This window comes from Gobio gobio, assembly GCF_949357685.1.
Source record: "Gobio gobio genome assembly, chromosome: 4".
Lineage (NCBI taxonomy): Eukaryota > Metazoa > Chordata > Actinopteri > Cypriniformes > Gobionidae > Gobio > Gobio gobio.
Window position 1 is genome coordinate 48,674,663 of NC_137100.1, and position 22,352 is coordinate 48,697,014.

General features: G+C 45.2%; 1 protein-coding gene across 2 annotated transcripts in view; it reads left to right on the forward strand.

Annotated features, from left to right (window-relative positions):
* Positions 1–22,352, forward strand: part of LOC307124500 (globoside alpha-1,3-N-acetylgalactosaminyltransferase 1-like) — a 73,107-nt gene that overhangs the window by 45,209 nt on the left and 5,546 nt on the right. The window contains exons 3-6 of one of the 2 annotated variants that reach the window (XM_079813732.1): positions 387–413; positions 16,135–16,182; positions 16,972–17,001; positions 17,094–17,231. In XM_079813732.1, the coding sequence (XP_079669858.1) occupies positions 387–413; positions 16,135–16,182; positions 16,972–17,001; positions 17,094–17,231 (243 nt within the window). The remainder of the gene's footprint in view (positions 1–386; positions 414–16,134; positions 16,183–16,971; positions 17,002–17,093; positions 17,232–22,352) is intronic. The other variant, XM_079813733.1, reaches the window with a different exon arrangement.

The window sequence follows — 22,352 nt, forward strand, 5'->3', positions numbered from 1 at the left end:
ATATTTCTCTAAAGCCTAACCAGTTAATAATTAGTCTAGAAATGCATGGGATACTCTGTCTTAACATTGATTACTTTACTCATTAATCCTAAATGTTTTAATTGAATCATGAATTATTTTTTATAAATCAGCCTAGACCAAGCAGTTCATACACAATTCATAACATAAAAACACTTTTTTTATTTGTTTATTTTTTACTTTATCGTTTTTTTCTAATTCACGCCACGGTGAACTCATAAATGTCACCTGGTGAGTCTTTAAAGAATAGCGCCACTACAGCGCCTTTCATCGGGAAACAGTATTACTGATACTCATACATATCCCTTATTCCTGAATTGGAGAATGTATTGTGACCATTCAGAATTCTAACCATATATCTGTTTCAGTTACAAAGATCAAGGAATCTGCCTTAAGTAAGTACCGTCACTGTTTATGCATCACCTGAAACAAACACATGCTCAAAACGTACTCTTACACATACAAAAGCACATTCACAGAAGCATACATACATTGAGCACATGACAACAGTGCAAATTTAAAGATGTGGTAAAACACATTCTTTTGAAGGCTTGATTGTGTTTGTGGGGTGCACTGTAACATGTGTTCATGCTTCGTTTTTAAAAAATTGCATTATTTTTCATATATTTGACCTTTATTCTACACTGCTCTGTCCCTCCTTGTAAAACGGTCTGATGCTTTCCGGGTTGTATGAAGCCAGTCCCTCAAAAATATGCGATGGGCTCAGATTGGTTAGCTGGCCCAGTGTGTTGTGATTCGCTAACCGCAGTGCACGTTTATCGGAAACGCCACGCCCCTTACCTGGAGGCTGTGCTTTGGTCAGTATTAGAAACAATGGCGTCAATAAAACCATACCAATCTGAGCCCGAATCAGACCCAGAACATTTTAGTGAAGATGATCGAGCAGAACCTGTTCATTCCTCAAGAGTAAAGACTGTGGATCTACAGTGATCGCTACTGAATGGCACTGTTACTTTTGTATTTTTAGAACGATTATAGCCAAATATCTGTGGCAAGAACTATTAACTCAAAACGAACACTAAACACTGGCTTTACTATAGTAGCCAAATCACACACAGAACCATGTTTAGCATGCCTGTAGATAAACAATACATAAAAGCTCTAATCAAAGAATCATTTACACTAATGCCAAGTTCGCTGTTGAGATGTTAACGTTAGGTGTTTGTAACGTTAGGTGTTCGTCGGATAACGTTAAGTATGAATGAGCATTTAACAGACTGGTTTGCAGAACAGCGTTGTCATCTGTTTACTTCCTTGCTACAACCTATTACAGGAAAACACATAGATGAAAAATAAATCAGACTTACAGGTCGTGGCCCGTAAACAGCTTCTGTTTGTAAATCCAGCTTTCAGGACAAGCCGTTCATTGCATATCCGGCATTGAACTTGCGAAGATTGTGGAAGTTTTCCTCCATGAGATGTGCAGCGGGAGCCCCGCGCGCGCCTGTTCCCCTCTATCTCATACACACATGCATATAACATGTTGTATGTTAAACGCTCTGCAACGCACCCCCGTCCCAAGGAAGGCTGAACAAAGCAAGTACCCCAGACCTGCAATCCAGATGAAAATAACAGCATTTCCTCGGCATCGCGGCAACAACACTCCAGCCTAACTATACCACAACAGCGCCGCGATACAAAATGGCCTCACCTCCCCTTATTTAATATTCTCAGAGGTGGGGTTTATGTAAATATTGGGACTGGTGATGTCACCAACCCTGGAGGAATGTCTGTAGTCGCCTACTGGCCGTTTGCTGTAGTCCTTAGAAATTGATTTCTTTAAAAGCAAATATCTCCCTTTGCTTTAAACTTTGAACGTTGTAACTTTGCAGATGTTGTTTATGCTCAAGCAGCAACATTACACGCTAGCTAAAGTTATTATAGTGAAATCGTGGTTTACCACCCCTTTAAACTTACTGTCAGCATGACCAAGTGACTGTTATTTTATACTTCCTGTTATTGGACACTTTTGGTTGATTACTCAAATGATCAGTAAGGCCTTACAGTAATCTAGCCTTGGGGTCATGAATGCATGAATTAACTTTTCTGCTTTTGACACTGAGAGCATGTTTTGTAATTTAGTGATTATTTTTTAAGATGGAAAAATGCGGTTATACAAATTCTAGTTTTGTCAGGCCTCAAAAGATAGTGCAAATTAACTCCATGTTTCCTAATGATATCTCCCAAAGGTTGAATGTATAAGTGTAACATATAGATCCACTGGAGGCAAGTGTTCTGAACCCATGTGCAGCATTTATTACCAAAATCCAAAACATAAAACAAACACTTGGCAAAATAACAAACAAAACTTGGCTTGACAATAAACAAAACAGACTGGACCTGAAACACTCACCACCAACGGTTTACCACGTCAATAACAGACAAAGACACATGGCAAACATGAGGGCTTAAATACACACACAGACTAATGACAAGAGACACCTGTGAACAGTGATGAGACAATGAACCAATGACAGGACAAGACACAAGATCACATGAGGGCATGGGATTCACATGACACTGAAACATGACAAAACCAGGAAGTGCATGACACTAAAACAAAGCAAGAACATGATAAACTAAAACATGAACAAGGAACATGTACCATCACCAAAACACCATGTGACAGATCCCCCCCTCTATGGGCAGCCCCTGACGCCCAAACACCAACACTTCAATGGCCTAATAATAAAGAGTTCAAACAAAAAGTCTTGGGGGGCGGTCTTGGGGGAGGGATGGTGGGCCAGGCCCGTGCAGGGGCACCGGATCCAGACATGACATGGCCGGGCCTGGGAGCGTGGGCGGACCTGGACCCTGTGGTGTGGGCGGACCTGGACCCTGTGGCGTGGGCGGACCTGGACCCTGTGGCGTGGGCGGACCTGGACCCTGTGGCGTGGGCGGACCTGGACCCTGTGGCGTGGGAGGACCTGGACCCTCAGGCGTGGGAGGACCTGGACCCTCAGGCGTGGGAGGCCATGGCGGCAACGGCAGTTCATCAGGCCATGGCGGTAACGGCAGTTCATCAGGCCATGGCGGTAATGGCGGTTCAGGGGCCCACAGAGGCGTGGCCTTCATGGCCTCCATGTACCCCCTGCCCCCCCCCAAAAATTCTCTTGGGCGGGACAGCGGGGCCGTGGGCTGGAGCCTGGACGGGGCCGTGGGCTGGAGCATGGACGTGGGCTGGAGCATGGACGTGGGCTGGAGCATGGACGTGGGCATAATAGTCCTTTGCCTCTCCTACCGTCCAATCTGAGCCACTTAGAAACAAAATAAAATCAATGCATTGCCAAAACGTGCAAGGGTGTTCCTTTTGGGGCATGAGGGCTGAAAAGTCAGAGTCCAAACCATAACAAAAGCGCCCTTTCCATATGGTCTCATCCTGGGGCAAAAAATCCAAGAAACATAAAAAGTCCTTGATATAGTCCTCTATGGGACGCTGGCCTTGACAAAGGCGGGCAACTGCTGGGTCCATAATGGTGGGTCTATTATTCTGTAACATATAGATCCACTGGAGGCAAGTGTTCTGAACCCATGTGCAGCATTTATTACCAAAATCCAAAACATAAAACAAACACTTGGCAAAATAACAAACAAAACTTGGCTTGACAATAAACTTGACTAAACAAAACAGACTGGACCTGAAACACTCACCACCAACGGGTTACCACGTCAATAACAGACAAAGACACATGGCAAACATGAGGGCTTAAATACACACACAGACTAATGACAAGACAAGTGACACCTGTGAACAGTGATGAGACAATGAACCAATGACAGGACAAGACACAAGATCACATGAGGGCATGGGATTCACATGACACTGAAACATGACAAAACCAGGAAGTGCATGACACTAAAACAAAGCAAGAACATGATAAACTAAAACATGAACAAGGAACAATGAACATGTACCATCACCAAAACACCATGTGACAATAAGCAACGGTTTTAGATACCAAACTCCATGTTCCACCAATCTTGTGATCGAGGTGAGCAAAGAGGATCAGAGGAAACATGGAAAAAAATCATAGATTTACATTTTAAGTGGACCTAGTGACATGCATATTAAGATTTAAAATTAAAATTTCACAAACAGTATGCATCCAATGTAACAACAAATGTTTTTAGAATGATACAAAATAAAAATGTTCAAATGAAATGGTATTTTAATAGTAAATATCTATAGTAGACATTGGTAACCAGCATTCTTTCCTGGTCCAAGATTGTATAATACTTTAGGTTGACAATGTCATGCTGTGACTGTTATTTGAAAAAATGGAAATCATGCTTGGGACTTGGGATTTAAAGATTTAGAAACATACACTTATGTATAAAGTTGTATTTAACCCTTAGACTTAAACCCAAGTAAAGTTTCTTTGTAATATATATTTTTTTAAATGCTAAAACAATTTATATAAACAAATATAGCTAAGTAACAGTATACATTTTTATATAGTATATTACACAAAAAGTAAAACTCTCTGAACACACATGCATTATGTACATGCACATGTGTATAAATCAAGCATTCTGAGTTAGAACAGGTAGACCACATAGTCAAGCTCCGCTATCAGCTGTCATGAGCTGATTGGCAAAATTCAAACCCTGCCCATATCAGTTCATCCGATTCCTATGCACTCATTTGGCAACTTTCAAATAGGGTGCCTTACTTAAGCACAGTTTAAGTTAGTGTTGGGCGATATGCCTAATTTTCCAATCGCCATATCGTCAGCCTGTGAGATCGCCGATACATGATCTTATCGCGTCGGGGCGGAGCAATAACCGTATTTACTCAAATAAAAGCCGGGGCCTTTATTTACCTGAACTACAGAAGGTCACCGGCTTTTATTTATTTGAAGCAGGCTTTTATTATTCCATATAATGGAATATTATTTATATATAATTCCATCTATTTGAAAAAAAAATTTTTTTTAAATAAACCGTTTTAAATGAAAAGCGATAGCGTTCCAGAGGACAGATATTATCAGGGGCACCGGAAGTGGGGTGGTTTCAAAGGATTGCAAATGTAATGCAAATTTTTGTTCATTTTATTCATTTTTATAATTTAATAATTTATTTGTAATAAACATTTTAAGTGGCCCATTAAAAAGTATTATTTATAAGTTGAATTATGTTTTTAAAACATACATGAGGTCATATTGTGACTGTCGCGGTGTGTGCGTTGAAAGAGCGGTAATATTTCCTCCGGAGTCCATCCGCTTAAGCAAATACCCTATGACAGACAATTACCCTAATCTGGGCAATTTCAACCAAATTGCCCGGATTTAATAAATAATAATTATTATTTATTAAATCCGGGCAATTTGGTTGATAAAACATAGATTAAAATTAAGATACAATTTATACAAAATGAAATTCACTTTAAAGAAAGGCTTTAAAGGGTTATTGAACTTATTGAAGACCCCGGTCTTCTGACATTATGCATCTTATGTGTCCTGTTCACTTTTCAACGTAAATTAAATAAAAAAATAACATTATCATATTTAAAGTGAAACTAATTACGTGTTTTAATGGCAACAAGTAGGCTATTGTACAGAGAAATGTCATGTCAGAGCGGGATTTGAACGCACGCCATTTTCCCTGCTGAGCGGTTCATGAGTGAAGCTCATGGTAGGCAGGTTTTTTGCGTTAATTTTTATTTCCTGTCGCTGTACAAGCTCATTTATTGTATATGACTGTGTAAACCTTTAAAGATTTAATCTAGGCCACAGTCCATTGCATTACGATTGCAAGAAGAATCAATATTGTGAAAAATGTGATTTGCAGTCAAATGTCCCGGTGTGTTTGCTGTTAGTGTTCTCACCGATATATTTGTTGTTCTTTCGTGTTTTATAGACTCGATATAAACACTATAATTTCGTTATTTTACTAACCCAACTAATGCATCCGCGCTTTCTATAGCCTATTCCACATGAGGGAAAAAAGCTTCCTTCCACTTTTAGATTAGATTAGATTCAACTTTATTGTCATTACACAAGTACAAGTACAAGGCAACGAAATGCAGTTTAGGTCTAACCAGAAGTGCAATAGCAGCAAGTGCAGGATATACAACGTTTGCATAAGTGCAGGACATGGATATGTACTGAGTATATATAAATATGTCTATAAATAGAGAGATGGTTATTACTATAAACAGAATTTACAGGTGAATATGTACAGTGAATAATATACAGATGGTTAATACTATAAACAGAATTTACAGGTGGATATGTACTATGAATATAATATAATATACAGATGGCTATTACTATAAACAGAATTTTACAGATAGAGGTATACAATGATATGTTAGGCTAAAATGAGGAATATGGCAGTGGATTAAGGTAGTGCAATAAATTATGGACAGAAGCTATCCGAAAAAAAGTGTAAAAGTGCAGTGGAAGTGATTGCATATTACAGTTAGAAGTACGGTGCAAAATACAAATGTAAACAGTAGGTACTGTAAATAACAGTCGGCAGTGCAAATGAGCATAATCCAGTTACGGTGTGGTAGTGCAAAATGAATAAGTAAACAGTTGTTACTGTAATAAAGAGTCGGTAGTGCAAGTAACAAAGTGAAGGTGGATGTGAGGTAGGAGAGTTATCAGTATATGAGGGGAGTGGATCAGCGGGGGTTTGAGTTCAGTAAAGAGACAGCTCTGGGGAAAAAACTGTTCTTAAGTCTGCTGGTCCTGGTCCGGTGGATCCTGAAACGCCTGCCGGAGGGCAGGAGAGAAAACAGTCTGTGGGCTGGGTGAGAGGAGTCCTTGAGGATGCTGCGAGCTCGATGCAGACAGCGTTTCCTCTGGATGTGCTCGATGGCAGGCAGTGGAGTCCCTGTGATGCGCTGGGCAGTTTTCACCACCCGCTGCAGTGCCTTGCGCTCCGCAACAGAGCAGCTCCCATACCACACTGCCACACAGTTGGTCAGGATGCTTTCTATTGCGCAGCGATAGAAGTTCACCAGGATAGCCGAGGAGAGCTGATTCTTCCTCAGTGTCCTCAGGAAGAAGAGGCGCTGGTGAGCCTTCTTGACCAGGCTGGAGGTGTTGGTCGTCCACGACATGTCCGCCGAGATGTGGATCCCCAGGAACTTGAAACTGGAGACACGTTCAACAGCCATTCCATTGATGTGGATGGTGTCGTGTGTGCCTCTTGACTCCTTCCTGAAGTCCACGATGAGCTCCTTCGTTTTGGTGGTGTTGAGGAGCAGGTTATTATCAGCGCACCATGTGGCCAGGTGCTGGATCTCCTCCCTGTAGGCAGTCTCATCGTTGTTGCTGATGAGACCAATCACTGTTGTGTCGTCCGCAAACTTGACGATAGAATTAGATCCATACACAGGCTTGCAGTCGGCGGTGAAGAGGGAGTAGAGAAACGGACTTAGCACACAGCCCTGTGGTACACCAGTGTTGAGTGTGATGGATGTGGAGCAGGTGGATCCTGAACGAACATTCTGGGGTCTGTCAGTTAGGAAGTCCAAAATCCAGTTGCACATTGAGGTATTGATGCCCAGGTCTCCAAGTTTGGCTATTAACTTGGTTGGGATGACAGTGTTGAATGCTGAGCTGAAGTCAACAAACAGCATGCGTGCGTAAGTGTTCTTATTGTCCAGGTGAGTGAGCACAGAGTGCAGTGCCATGGAAACGGCATCCTCTGTGCTCCTCTGTGCTCCTACACTTAAGAAGAGTTGTGTTCCTTTAAGCACTTTTTATTTTAATATATATATCTCTTTACATAAATATTATTTTCTACTTAAAAAAAACAAACAATAATTTCGTTATATTTCTAACCCAGCTAATTACTCATTGCGTGCACTTTTCTCAATCCGTTATGGAGCTATTCGATTTTCATATTGTTTTTTAAACGTTCGTTCGAGTAGTTCAAATGACCACTTTTTTTTACTCTGCTTTTACTTTTTGACTGATTGTTCTGTTCGGATCTATATAGCCTATAATTATAACATTGCAATTTGTTATTGTATTATTATAAGTATAAAATAAATTGACATTTATGAAAAAAAAAAAAAAATGCTTTAGCCTGATGATGATGCCGTTTTCGCCATGGCTCATGTGAATTTGTGAATGTAGGGCTAGGTTGATCACCTTGCAATTAAATTCTGAAACTACACGTAGTTTTGTAGTCTTTAAAAAAAAACATTTCACTGAAGAGTAGGCTAACTCATTTTTAAATTTTAAAAGCGTGTGGTGTTGCACTCGCAGTATGCGGCACATAGCCTGCGAGTGAAACACCACACGCTTTGATGTTGATATGAATAAGGCTAAGCAGAATAAGTACAATTAATGTAATGATGATAATAACAATAACTATGATCATAATATTTTTATTTAATAATGAAAACGTCTCGGTTACGTATGGTAACCCTCGTTCCCTGAAGGAGGGAACGGAGACGTACGTCGGTAATAACCGACGAATTGGGATCACTTCAGAGAGCCCCTATCAGCTTCGAGAACTTAAGAACAGGCCAATGAACAATTGGCGTGCGAGATTTGCATCTCGCGCTCCGCCCCGCGCCGCGGGTATAAACAGGAAGCGAGAGCACCGCACTGACGTTTTTCACTGAGGAGCCGAACCAGAGACCGGCCAAGCAGTGATGGAAGGAACTGTGGCAACGGGACGTACGTCTCCGTTCCCTCCTTCAGGGAACGAGGGTTACCATACGTAACCGAGACGTTCCCTTTCAGTCGGTCACTACGACGTACGTCGGTAATAACCGACGAATTGGGATCCCTATGGAAAACGCCACAGTTACTACCACTTCCAGCGCCCAGCGAGAGCCCCTCAGACCCCGTTCTGAAGCGAGCGGGAAGATTCACGCTAGAAGAGTCATACTGCTGTTCCGCAAGACCCATTCAGCAGACTTGATTGGATAACGCTGGGAAAGCGTGCCCGAAGGACGCTGCGGGAGCCACATCATGCCCGGAGGGAGTTACCATGTGGAGAAACACGTATGGGCTGGCCGTGGGCAGCACATCATACGGAGTCCCAGGGGAGGCCCCGGCCTAATGCAGGCGGGGGACGACACCGTACTGAGACGGCAGAGAACTCTGCCAAGGGAAAGACACGAGCTCGCCGTAGGGAGCTGTACCGTGGAAGATACACGTATGGGACCGCCGTCGGGGTCACGACATACGGAACCCAGCCTGACACAAGTTCCACCAATGCATACGAGTGCCAGACCTGGCGTCGGACGCTCCGCAACATCCGACTGCCGAGGGGTGCGGAGGACTCAACAGGGTTCGCCAATCCTGGGGAACTCGACTGGAGAAATAAGCGCACGTATCCGTTCCAGGGGAAGGGTATGGCGCAGCAAGCCGACACTAGAACGGGTACTTCAGTGAAGCTGACTATGGGAAGCGAGCACACGAGAAGCCACCGGCTCTACACGCAGGCTATAAAATCTAGCGAACGTGTTGGGTGTCGCCCAGCCCGCAGCTCTACAAATGTCTGTCAGCGAGGCGCCACGAGCCAGCGCCCAGGAAGAAGCAACACCCCTGGTGGAGTGCGCTCTAACCCCGAGCGGGCAGGGCACGTCTTGGGATTCATACGCCAAGACGATGGCATCCACTATCCAGTGGGCCATCCTCTGCTTGGAGACAGCCTTTCCCTTCTGCTGTCCTCCGTAACAGACGAAGAGCTGCTCTGAGGTCCTGAAGCTTTGCGTTCTGTCCACGTAAGTCCGGAGAGCACGGACGGGACAGAGCAAAGCTAGGGCTGGGTCTGCCTCCTCCGAAGGCAGCGCTTGCAGGCTCACCACTTGGTCCCGGAAGGGAGTAGTGGGAACCTTGGGCACATATCCAGGCCGGGGTCTCAGGATCACCTGAGAATCACCCGGCCCGAATTCCAGGCACGATTCGTCGACCGAAAATGCCTGCAGGTCCCCTACCCTCTTAACTGAGGCCAATGCAATCAGGAGTATTGTCTTTAGAGACAAGATCTTAAGCTCTACTGACTGTAAAGGCTCGAAGGGCGCCCTCTGAAGTGCGTCAGCACCAGAGTCAAGTCCCAAGAGGGTATAGAAGAAGGGCGAGGAGGATTTAGTCTCCTCGCTCCCCTTAGGAACCTGACTATCAGATCATGCTTGCCTAAGGACTCACCATTAATGAGGTCATGGCTTGCGGCGATGGCGGCAACATATACCTTGAGGGTGGAGGGAGACAGCCTTCTCTCCAACCCGTCTTGAAGAAAAGATAGCACAGATCCGATCGAACATTTCCGGGGGTCTTCTCGGCGAGAAGAGCACCAGTCGACGAACAGGTTCCACTTCAACGCATAAAGCCGTCTCGTAGAGGGGGCTCTGGCGGAAGCGATGGTGTCGACTACCGCTTGCGGTAGGTCACCTAGAACCTCCGCGTCCCGTCCAGGGACCAGACATGGAGTTTCCAGAGGTCTGGACGCGGGTGCCATAGGGTGCCCCGTCTCTGAGACAGAAGGTCCTGCCTCAGAGGAATAGGCCAAGGAGGTGCTGTCGCGAGGAGCACTAGTTCCGGGAACCACGTCCTGTTGGGCCAGTACGGAGCTACCAAGAGGAGTTGCTCCTCGTCCTCCCTGACCTTGCACAGAGTCTGTGCAAGAAGGCTCACTGGGGGAAACGCATATTTGCACAGAGCCCGGGCCAGCTGTGTGCCAGTGCATCCGTGCCGAGGGTCCCCTCGGACAGGGAATAGAACAACTGGCAGTGGGTCGTGTCGTGGGCGGCAAACAGATCGATCTGTGCGGCCCCAAAGCGACTCCAAATCAGCTCGACCACCTGGGGGTGGAGTCGCCACTCTCCGGGAAGCACTGGCAACCGCGACAGCTCGTCGGCCGCACGGTTGAGCAGGCCCGGAATGTGGATAGCACGAAGGGACCTCAGATGCTTCTGACTCCACAGGAGGAGATGGCGGGCGAGTTGGGACAAACGGCGGGAGCGTAGACCACCTAGTTTGTTGATGTACGCAACGGCCGTCGTACTGTCCGTCCAGACCAGAACGTGCTTGTCTTTGAGCGACCCTTTGAGGCGGCTGAGAGCAAGACGAACTGCCAGCAACTCTAGGCAATTGATATGCCATTGCAGTTGGGGCCCCGTCCACAGACCCGATACTGCAAGCCCGTTGTACGTGGCACCCCAACCCGTGGGTGAGGCATCCGTGGAGACAACATGATGCCTGGACACTTGTTCTAGAGGCACTCCTGCCCGTAGAAACGAAGGGTCCGACCACGGGGTGAGGGTTTGGCGGCATCTCGGCGTCACTTGGACACGGAGGGACCCGCTGTGCCACGCCCATCTCGGGACTCGGTCGTGTAGCCAGTGCTGAAGCGGTCTCATATGGAGCAGCCCTAGCGGCGTTACTGCGGCTGCTGCTGCCATATGCCCCAGGAGCCTCTGAAAATGTTTCAGTGGAACCGCTGTACTGCGTTTGAGCGTACTCAAGCAGCTCAGCACCGACTGGATGCGCTCCTCTGTGAGGCGCGCAGTCATGGCGACCGAGTCGATCTCCATCCCGAGAAAAGAGATCCTCTGTACGGGACAGAGTTTGCTCTTTTCCCAGTTGACCCGAAGACCCAACTGGCTGAGGTGCCGGAGCACCATGTCCCTGTGTTCGCACAACTGCTCCCGCGACTGGGCAAGAATCAGCCAGTCGTCGAGATAGTTGAGGATGCGAACACCACGCTCTCTCATGGGAGCAATGGCCGCCTCCGCGACTTTCGTGAAGACACGGGGCGACAGGGACAACCCGAAGGGTAGGACTTTGTACTGGTATGCCCGTCCGTCGAAAGCAAAGCGTAGAAACGGTCTGTGTCGAGGGAGAATCGAGACATGAAAGTACGCGTCCTTCAGGTCGATCGCTGCAAACCAATCCTGGGGACGGATGCATCTGAAGATGCGTTTCTGGGTTAACATTCGGAACGGCATCCTGTGGAGGGAGCGGTTCAGGTAACGCAGGTCCAGGATCGGTCGTAACCCGCCACCTTTCTTGGGTACAATGAAGTACGGGCTGTAGAACCCGGACTTCATATCGGCTGGAGGGACCGGCTCTATCGCGTCCTTCGCCAATAGGACAGCGATCTCCGCCCGAAGCACGGGGGCGCCCTCCTTCGGTATAGAAGTGAAGTGGACACCCCTGAACTTCGGGGGACGCCGGGCGAACTGAATCGCATAGCCGGGTCTGATGGTGCGGATGATCCAGCGAGACGGGCTGGGGAGCGCTAGCCAGGCCCCCAGAGACCGAGCAAGCGGGATCATCGGCACCACGGACGTACCCGGAGCGGGGCAGCGCAGCAGAACGCAGGGGCCCCAGGACGACATGGGAGTGGTCTGTGCAGGGGTCTGGGTCTGACACACGACCTGCATCCGCTGAGGGGACGGGCGAGCGTGGGGAGGCACTTTGTGTGCGTCCGCACAACCGACGCCCCCTGTTGGCGAGGAGAGAGGTGTCTGAGGGGTACGAGGCATGGTAGCGTCGCATACCGCCAGACGCGCTCTCTTGGCACCCAGAGATGTTAGAAACTGCTCTTTTATTGAGAATTTGGGTGCCACTGGCACTGGGGCCAGTGGCGGAACAGAAAGAAAAATGGGGTTCCCCCGGCCCTCCACCGGGGGAAGGAGTGGTGCTGCAGCCATCTCCTGAAGAGCAGTTTCCTCCATCTCTGGGCGGCCCGTCTCAGGGTCTCTTCCGACGGCGCTTGCCACCTGGCTTGGCAGCGGCCTGAGCGGGCTGGACGTTCTTCCCGCGACCGGCTCCACGCCCACGGCCGGTGGAAGGCTGCTGCTGGGCTGGGGTGGGAGCGGGGGCGGCCGCAGGAGGACGTCCTCGGCGACGGGCAGGCGGAGGTGCTGCAGCCGGCGGCTGGGTGGAGGCAGCAGCGGGCCGCCGGTGCAGGATGTGTTTGATGGCCTCCGTCTGCTTCTGGGCGGCCGAGAATTGCTGGGCGAAATTCTCGACCGCGTCGCCGAACAACCCGGCCGACGATATGGGGGAGTCCAGGAACCGGTTCTTGTCAGTCTCCCTCATGTCGGCCAGGTTGAGCCAGAGATGCCGTTCCTGGACCACTAAGGTGGACATCGCCTGACCCACGGAAAGGGCGGTAACTTTCGTCGCCCGGAGGGCGAGGTCCGTCACCGCCCGGAGCTCCCGGAGGAGCTCTGGGTCAGACCTACCCTCGTGCATGTCCATGAGTGCCTGGGCTTGGTGCACCTGAAGCAACGCCATGGCATGCAAGGCAGACGCGGCCTGTCTGCAGGACCTGTAGGCCTTCGCAGTTAGACTGGACGAAAACCTACAGGCTTTGGACGGGAGACGAGGATCACCACGCCACTCGGAGGCGGTCGCCGGACGCAGCTGCATCGCGACGGCGCGTTCGACTGGCGGGATCCTCTCGTAACCCTTGGCCTGTCCACCGTCAAGGGTAGTGAGGAGGGAGGAGCCTCCAGGTCTGTTTCTGGCACTGAAGGGTGTCGTCCACGACCTGGAAAGCTCCTCATTCACCTCCGGGAAGAATGGCACTGGGGCGGGACGCTGAGAACCAGCGCGACCCCCCCCCCCAGGAACCAATCATCCAACCTAGAAGGTTCGGGACGTGGTGGAGGGTTCCACACAAGCCCGACCTTTTCGGCGGCCCGGGAAAGCATAGCCGTCAACTCAGGGTCCGACTCAGCCGTTGCCACTCTCCCAGAGGGAGGCAGTACAGCTGAATCCTCATCCTCTGAGGACTGGAACTCCCCCTCCGATGCTGCGATCGACATCTGCTCGTCCGCGGGCGCTCCGAAAGAGATGACTGGGCGCCCGTGGGCGGGACCAGCGATCTCTTCCGGTGGCGCCACCGGCAGCGGTGCTTGAGAGGGTTCAGGGACCTGCGTAGGGACACTAGGCGGGTTTGTCCTGAACGTTATCCTCAGGTCACCCCGGCCATCCGTCGAAGTAGGTCTATCCTGGTTAGGGATAGCTCTAGATCGAGGTATGGGGAGGGGGACTCCGCCTTCCCGGAGGTAGGTGAGTCTCGACCTAAGCACCGCAATAGTCATGTTCCCGCAGTGAGAACACGAGCTATTCACAAACGCTGCCTCAGCGTGCTGTAAGCCCAGGCACGTGATGCAGTGAGTGTGGCCGTCAGCGGGCGAGAGGGAACGACCGCATCCAGAAACGCACGGGTGGAATGACATCTTGAAAAAGACGCAGTGTCACACCCGTGTTGCTCTTTTTGTGAGGAAACGCTCTTTTAAGAGAGTGCTGAAGCACCCAGGGAAACCGCGGCAACACACAGGGGATAGTGCAGCCTGTGTTTGCACTCAGAAGGAACACCCACCGATACCAACAAGCTCTCTTGCTGTGATAACAGCAGTTGTTCCTCGCAGCTTTGAGTTCGCGGTCCCGCTGGAAAGCGCCGTCACACCAGCACACGATCCTCTTCTCTCTTTTGCTTGTAGAATTCTCTTCGCTGAATAAACAGGAAGCAGTCTGTAAACTTCAAACGCCGGTTCGGCTCCGAAGTGAATGACGTCAGTGCGGTGCTCTCGCTTCCTGTTTATACCCGCGGCGCGGGGCGGAGCGCGAGATGCAAATCTCGCACGGCAATTGTTCATTGGCCTGTTCTTAAGTTCTCGAAGCTGATAGGGGCTCTCTGAAGTGATCCCAATTCGTCGGTTATTACCGACGTACGTCGTAGTGACCGACTGTAAGGGAAATATATTTTTTAAATTACATTCAATTGAAATCGCCAACAGCTTCAGCTTTCGGCGATCTATCTGCCTAACGTCTATACACGATACTATCGTCTATCGGCACAACCCTAGTTTAAGTTCAGTCTGCCTGCTTGGCTGCTTACACTGCACACTGCTTTGCAACCCACCTCCTCCTCAGCTCCTCCTTAAATTTGTTTAACTTAATCAATGTAATTATGTTGTCATTAAAGGGTTAGTTCACCCAAAAATGAAAATAATGTAATTTATTACTCACCCTCATGCCGTTCCACACCCGTAAGACCTCCGTTCATCTTCGGAACACATATTAAGATATTTTAGTTGAAATCCGATGGCTCAGTGAAACCTCCATAGGGAGCAAAGCAATTTACACTCTCAAGATCCATTAATGTACTAAAAACATATTTAAATCAGTCCATGTGAGTACAGTGGTTCAATATTAATTTAATAAAGCAATGATAATATTTTTGGTGCGCCAAAAAACCCGAAATAAGGACTTATATAGTGATAACCGATTTTAAAACACTGCTTCATAGCTTCGGAGTGTATCCAATCAGCGAGTCGAATCATGAATCGGATTGCGTGTCAAACCACCAAACTGCTGAATTCCCCACAGAAATCACGTGACTGTGGCGCTCCGAACCACTGAATCGACCCGCTGATTCGATACACTTCGAAGCTTCATGCAGCAGTGTTTTGAAATCGGTTATCACTATATAAGTCGTTATTTCGGGTTTTTTGGCGCACCAAAAATATTATCATCACTTTATAATATTAATATTGAACCACTGTACTCACATTAACTGATTTAAATATGTTTTTAGTACATTATTGGATCTTGAGAGTGTAAATTGCTTTGCTCCCTCTGCAGGCCTCACTGAGCCTTCAGATTTCAACAAAAATATCTTAATTTGTGTTCCGAAGATGATGAACGAAGTTACGGGTGTGGAACGGCATGAGGGTGAGTAATAAATGACTTCATTTTCATTTTTTGGTGAACAAACCCTTTAATGCATGCTCTGTTCTCCATGCGGGGATTTACGCTGCTCTCCCAGTTTAAAAAAAAAAAAAGGAGGTTGTCCCCAGAAGCTGCTGCTGTTCCCCATCAGCTTTTCATGGAGCTCTGATAAGGATGGGGAGTGGTCCTGACTGAAATATTGTTTGATTATGGGATTTGGACTATAGAGGTGTACCACGCCCCACATTTAAATAGATGGGTTACATGTTAGTTGTAATGTAGCTCTGCCACACATATATGTTCTTTCTATGGCAGCTGCATGCATTATTACAATTGCCAATGATGTATACTGTGCAGTAAGCCTAAACACTAATAGAAACACACAAACACAACAGAAGACAAGTAGTCACTGTTTGTGTCTCCTATTTCTTAGACAAACAAAAGAGAACCAGGAAAACTCCCAGTTCCTGATACCACAAGGGTGAGTACAACACTTCCTTCAATAGGTTTGCTCTAATTTATTGTGACTTGTGTGTTAAGTTTTTGGAAACAGGATTTAATTTTTCAGAGCCCAGGAAATGCAATCCTCTTAAAGGGATAGTTCACCCAAAAATGAACATTAGCCCATGATTTATTCACCCTCAGGTCATCCTAGGTGTATATGACATTCTTCTTTCAGACGCATACAATCAGAGTTAGCCTATATTAAAAAATATATCATAAAATCCATCATAAAAGTTTAAATCAGTCCATGTGAGTACAGTGGTTCAATATTAATATTATAAAGCGATGATAATATTTTTGGTGCGCCAAAAAACCAGAAATAACGACTTATATAGTGATAACCGATTGGCAGTGAATGGGTATTTCTGTTTTGAAGTCCATATAATTGCATCTATCCATCATAAAAGTGTTCCACACAAGGTGTGTAGGGAATTAGTAACTTTGAGCAATTGAATGGCTGTAAAGAGCTTTGAAAGTTATCAATAGATTTTTCAATTGAATGCAGAAGTTGACAGGTAACCTGGGGAACTGGTTTTGGTGTTTGCGCTGCAGAGTTTTAACAATAACAAAGTAATTAAGAGCTTAAGATGTTAAGATCCATGTTTAGCCCACAGTAAGATATCATCTACAACAGACTTTTGAAGGTAGGTGGAAGTCAAAACAGTCTAAAGTAATGAGGGAAACAAGCTATGAGAATAGGAGATAATTACAAGACATCACAAATGTTAACAACTGATTTTTTATTGTTTTATATTTTTTGGTACAGGCTTTCATACAATCAGCCCAGTATAGTGGGGTAAGAACTTAATCTATTATTTTTTATATATGTATTTTTCTTTTATTCTATTATGCATTTGGATTGGATGTAAATTTCCTCATTTAAAACAGCCCAGATGGCAAAGCCGTTCCCTTGACACCATGGTTGGTCCCAATTGTATGGGAAGGAACTTTTGATCCCACGCTGATTGATTCGATCTACAAACAACAAAACATCACCATAGCAACTACAGTCTTCGCTCTTGGAAAGTGAGTTCATATCTTTCCTATCTCTGATCTTCATTGACTTGAAATTTAAACAATATTAAATAAACTAGGATGAGGGAAGGGCTTAAAGGATTAGTTCCCTTCAAAGCGCTTCGAATCGCTTCAGAGGCTCTGCACGATCCCAGACGAGGAATAGGGTCTTATCTAGCGAAACGATCTGTCATTTTCAAAAATAATTAAAAATTAAAAGGGCCTATACTTTTTAACCTAAATTGCTCATCTTCAGCCGTCAACCCGAGTGGGCACTGTCCTGCAGAGTTTAGCTCCAACTTGCCTCAACACAAGTTTCTAGTATGCCTAATAAGACCTTGATTAGCAGCAGGTGTTTTTAATTGGGGTTGGAGCTAATCCAATCTGTATGCTGTAAAATGCACCGTAAAGAAGAGAATTTCACATTTCTCGCGATTGATTATTCAGAGGCTCTGTGGTGAGCGTGGATGCGTCATCAAAATCTGCAGCATTGATTCGTCAAGGAAACGCATGTGGGTTGTTCCCCTGAGCCAAACAGAAACGATTGTTGATCATTAGCCCCCTTTTGGCTCTCTATGGGCTTCTCCACATGCTTCTCCCTTGACTTTATCAGACTTTATGCCTCTACGTCCCCCCGATTACCTCATAGACAGTAAAAGATTGCCTGCGAGCTTCTCCTCCTGTCTATACGGTAATTTCTCTACTGTGCGACAGAGTCGCGTGGTTATAACGCAATCGTTAGCCTATTTTTTACAAAAATGGCTTCTAAGGGCAATAGTGTAAGATACAAGGTAATGGAGCCTTTTATATATTGTCGTGTGTCTTTAGAAATAAACAACGGTCAAATTGAGTCTTTAAATGCCTCAGGTGTAAAGTTATTCGCTGTCAAAGTGACGCCAAAATGAATGGGAGTCAATGGAATGCCAACCGTAGGTGATGGCTTGGTTAGCAATGGCTGCCCCTATGGAAGGTACACTTTCCGGGTGTTGGATTACCCCCTTGATGCAGACAGAGCACTCTCTCACATAGCACAGCACACAAAATTCAGTATATTTCTCTATTTACGTAGTTTGTGTTTTACACCATTTCAGTGTTCTGTTAATATATAACAATCTTTCTATTTATTTTACTACCTGCACTTTTTTGGACACATCTACATTGTCAGTAAATAAAATACACCTGTTTTCACTCAAAAAGAGTAATATTATAATAAATGGCTATACCTTGCTGAGGGATTGTTACATGTAGACAAAATTTAATCTGGAAGTCTAAAACAACCAATTCTAACTTCCTAAAGCAAAAAATCCAAACTTCATGAAGTTCTGTTTGTGTTCACAGTAAAAACACCACATTTTTGCTGCCGTTTTTCATAAAATTCTATTAATTTAATCCATTCTCAGACTATATTAATGTCAAATTGGGACTTCAAATGAGCTAGATGGAAACTTCATGTTCTCTTGTTTAAAATGATATATGACACTTGAATCTAACTGCTAGAATGGGTGAAAAAATCAAAGAAAAGTAGAGGCAAGTCAGGCGCCCCAAAAATGCCCTAGGTCTTTAAAGGGTAACTAAACCCCTGCTCAGAGCTTAACTCCACCCACTGGCAAATTTTGAAAAAAGCTGGAAAAGTGGGCAGAGCCCAGCGGAGACAGAGGGGATGAACCGAGGGCGGGGCTGAGCGGAGGGTGTGCACCTGAGACCCGCAGTGACGGATTGATTGATAGCTGTCAGACTCGCGAGTCGCAAAGATGGAGAATGACTGGAGTGACGCCAGCTTTGCAACAGAGCGGTCATTTCCTCTACCTTCACCTGAATTGGAGGAGGGTGGATTGTCTGTAGACACAGACCCAGAGCCTCATCAATGCGAGCCGCTGGCTCAAACTGCGTTAACTCCCGATGCCGACGATGCCAGTGAAGCAGCAGTGCAAGAGAACTGACCTAATCTATGAACAGTCAAATCCTTACACTGAATGCCACTAAAAATAGATCAGATATCTGATATACATACGATGTATTTTCATTAAAATCAACTGAATCAGCACAGCACCAATAAGTTCAGACCTAAAAGCCTATTATAAACAGATTTCCTCAAATAAGTTAGACTATATACGCCAGCACGTTACAGTATTGTTGTCCGTTACCGCGTCCACGGCAACCACTTGCGTGTCAGGGTTTGAAAGCGCGTCTCATGTATGAAAATGATCTGTACAAATGACGGGCAGCAATAATATTGCAAGAAAAGCCTGACGTGTACTGACAACTGCATTATTTAACCGTATTTTCTTCAATACAATGTTAAAGCAAGTGTCAAGTCAGTTTCATTCATAATGTTTCTACTTCATGTAATATGACAGTTCATACTGGAGTGAAGCCGTTCTCATCATGTGATTGGGGGAAACATTTCTGAGGGCGTGGTGAGCTCGTGCCAGGGGCGCGGATAGTGAGCCGTTGGAAGTACCATCCTACGTCACGATGTACCACAACGTCCAATAGGAAAATTCAACTGCAGTTGCCACCGTTCAACCTTAAGAGGGCAGCACTTTGGTGGTTTTACACCATATTTTATAGAATTAAAACACTTTATACTCAAATGTCAAAACATTTACTCGAACAATGAACAGCATTAATAAAGCCCCAGTATTACAGATCATTAACTAAAAAAAGTTGGTTTAGGGTTTAGTTACCCTTTAAGGGTTAATGGCTAAAGTCTGATTACACTGTACTCAGCACAAACAGGGCTACAGTAATATGTGAGCAACATCTCGTTTTGAGAAAATAATGTTGAAAAAAATAAAATGTTAAATCACTGAAATAAGGCCATCTAACACACAAAACATTTGTTCACAAGGCTATTCAAAACTGGATGTTGTTGCCTAGAGTTTTGAAAACCATTTTGATCACTCATTCATGCAAAACAAGCTCATTCATTTAACTTTTGTAAGACACTTATTGTCAGAATGGCTGTATGCAGGGAGGGTGTGGATCATCACGAATAATGCTGTGATTCACACCTGAGGCGTCAACAACTCCTACCCTGAATATCAATGAGGAATGTGACAGAGGGAACTATAATGAATGTGAGGAGACTTAACCCATTTGTGCCCAAATTTTTCTGAATGGTTTCATGCATATAGTCATGTTAATAGTGTCCTATGTGAACATGTTCTGCATTTATTTTCCCCAAGTTTTAGTTTTTTTTTCTTTAAAATCGTATTTGAATTTGCGGCAACTATAGTGCGGTGGGCAAATATGTTTTATGCACCCCTTCAATGTCAAATTTGACTAGGAGGAGAACATTTGGCATCTAACTCAAAATAACTGCTTTCAACAGATCAATCTTTATTCATAAACAAATTTATTGTGTATAAAAGTCGAAGAACATTCGATGCAAACTCAAAAAAGCTGCATCTATCTTAAAATCTTTTGAATATGAAAATACAACAAACAACAAATACATTTGTCTTAAAGTGGTGGAACATAGTGCAGAACAAAGTGCAGCCATTAAGTTGCCCTAATAGGGCATTGTGTATCAAAAAATTAAATGAAAATAAATTAATATAATGATGAAAAATTTATTTTGGCCCTTACAAGACATAATATCATAAAATATTATATTTTTTCCTATCAAATTAAGGTCTACTGTACAGAAGAGATGTCAGTTAAAGGGTTAAGTTTTATTTTAGGTGGGATATTATGAAAGCAAAAAGCACTTAAGACCAAAAATCTTGATTTATTAACCTGTTAACACAGTATACCCCATTTCCCCATTATATGTACTTACAAGTCATTTGCCCACCGGCAACTATAGTTGCAGCTTGGACTTTTGAGTACCGTAAAACTTCAAATAATAGCCGAGTCCCAAATAGACGCCTGTCTCTTTTAAACGCCTGGTGTGACGACAGGTTTGGGTAAATAAAGGCCGGTCTCAAATAGAGGCCGGGTCTGTTTTTTAGTATCGGGCTGTATTAGATCTTCTCAAACCCGTCAGATCGTCTGTTCTATGTTTTGATAAGATTTCACGTGACAGACGGAACCGTTCATGAACGACTCATCACTATGTCAACATAACAAAGAGGTTAACGAACTTTCAGTCTTCAGTTTTTCTTAATTCTCTCAATACCACCATGGAGAAAAGTATAATTTGACATTTAAGCTGACAGTTGTCAAATTTCAAGCGTGGGTAAAGCTGGATACGGAGCGGCTGAAAAATTCCTTTAATGCTTGCGCGCAGACGTGCGCGTGTGTTTGTGTGTGCGAGGGAGAAGGAGGAGATATATTTCATTAACTTCGGGATGTTATCCTTAGGTATGTGGCCTGACAGTAGCTTCTGATGGAAGCGTGGATCACCTTATCCATTGTTTCAAAGAGGGAGAGCCGTGCGCATCTGGGCGGGATCTGTTAGTGCGAGCAAGACAGGCAGAGTTAGCGGAGGCTGGAGAGGGAGAAGTGGAGGAAAGCGACGAGGAGGAGGAATTCGCCCATGAACTTGTAATTGAGAATCGCGGGGATGATGATAGTGATGAATAGAGTAATTTTCTATCACATGATTGCAGTTGTTTTACAGGGTAGCCTTCATTCTTTCTTGTTGATGTGTTTCGGGCAACAAGTTCATACGCTCAATGGATTTTAGCGGTAACTTATATTGTTCTGCCCATTGCTGTCACATCGTTTCGTTTTTTGTGCTGCCAATAATCTAAGACATTTCTTACATTAAATGATTTGTTAAACACATTCGAATTAATTATAAATAAAACGTAATGTAATGAGGTAACCTCCTACCGTCATGCTTGAACATCTCAACACTAAATTAAAGGCCTGTCTCTTATAGACGCCTGTTTCAAATACAAGCCGGTGCAGTTCGGCGATTTGGTAAATAGAAGCCCGGGCTATTATTTGAAGTTTTACGGTATACAAAAAACTATAGATCTCTTGTAAGAATTGTTTTGCTTGGATGATTCTAGAGACCTTCACGATTATGTAGATATATAGGCCTATATGTCAACAAAAAATACTCATTAGTAACATTAATTTATTTTTTAATAATTTATCAAATAAATGCAGCCTTGTTAAGCAGATTTGATTTTAATGTTAAAATCACATTCTGTTTCTTCTGAGGTAAATCCAAGGTAA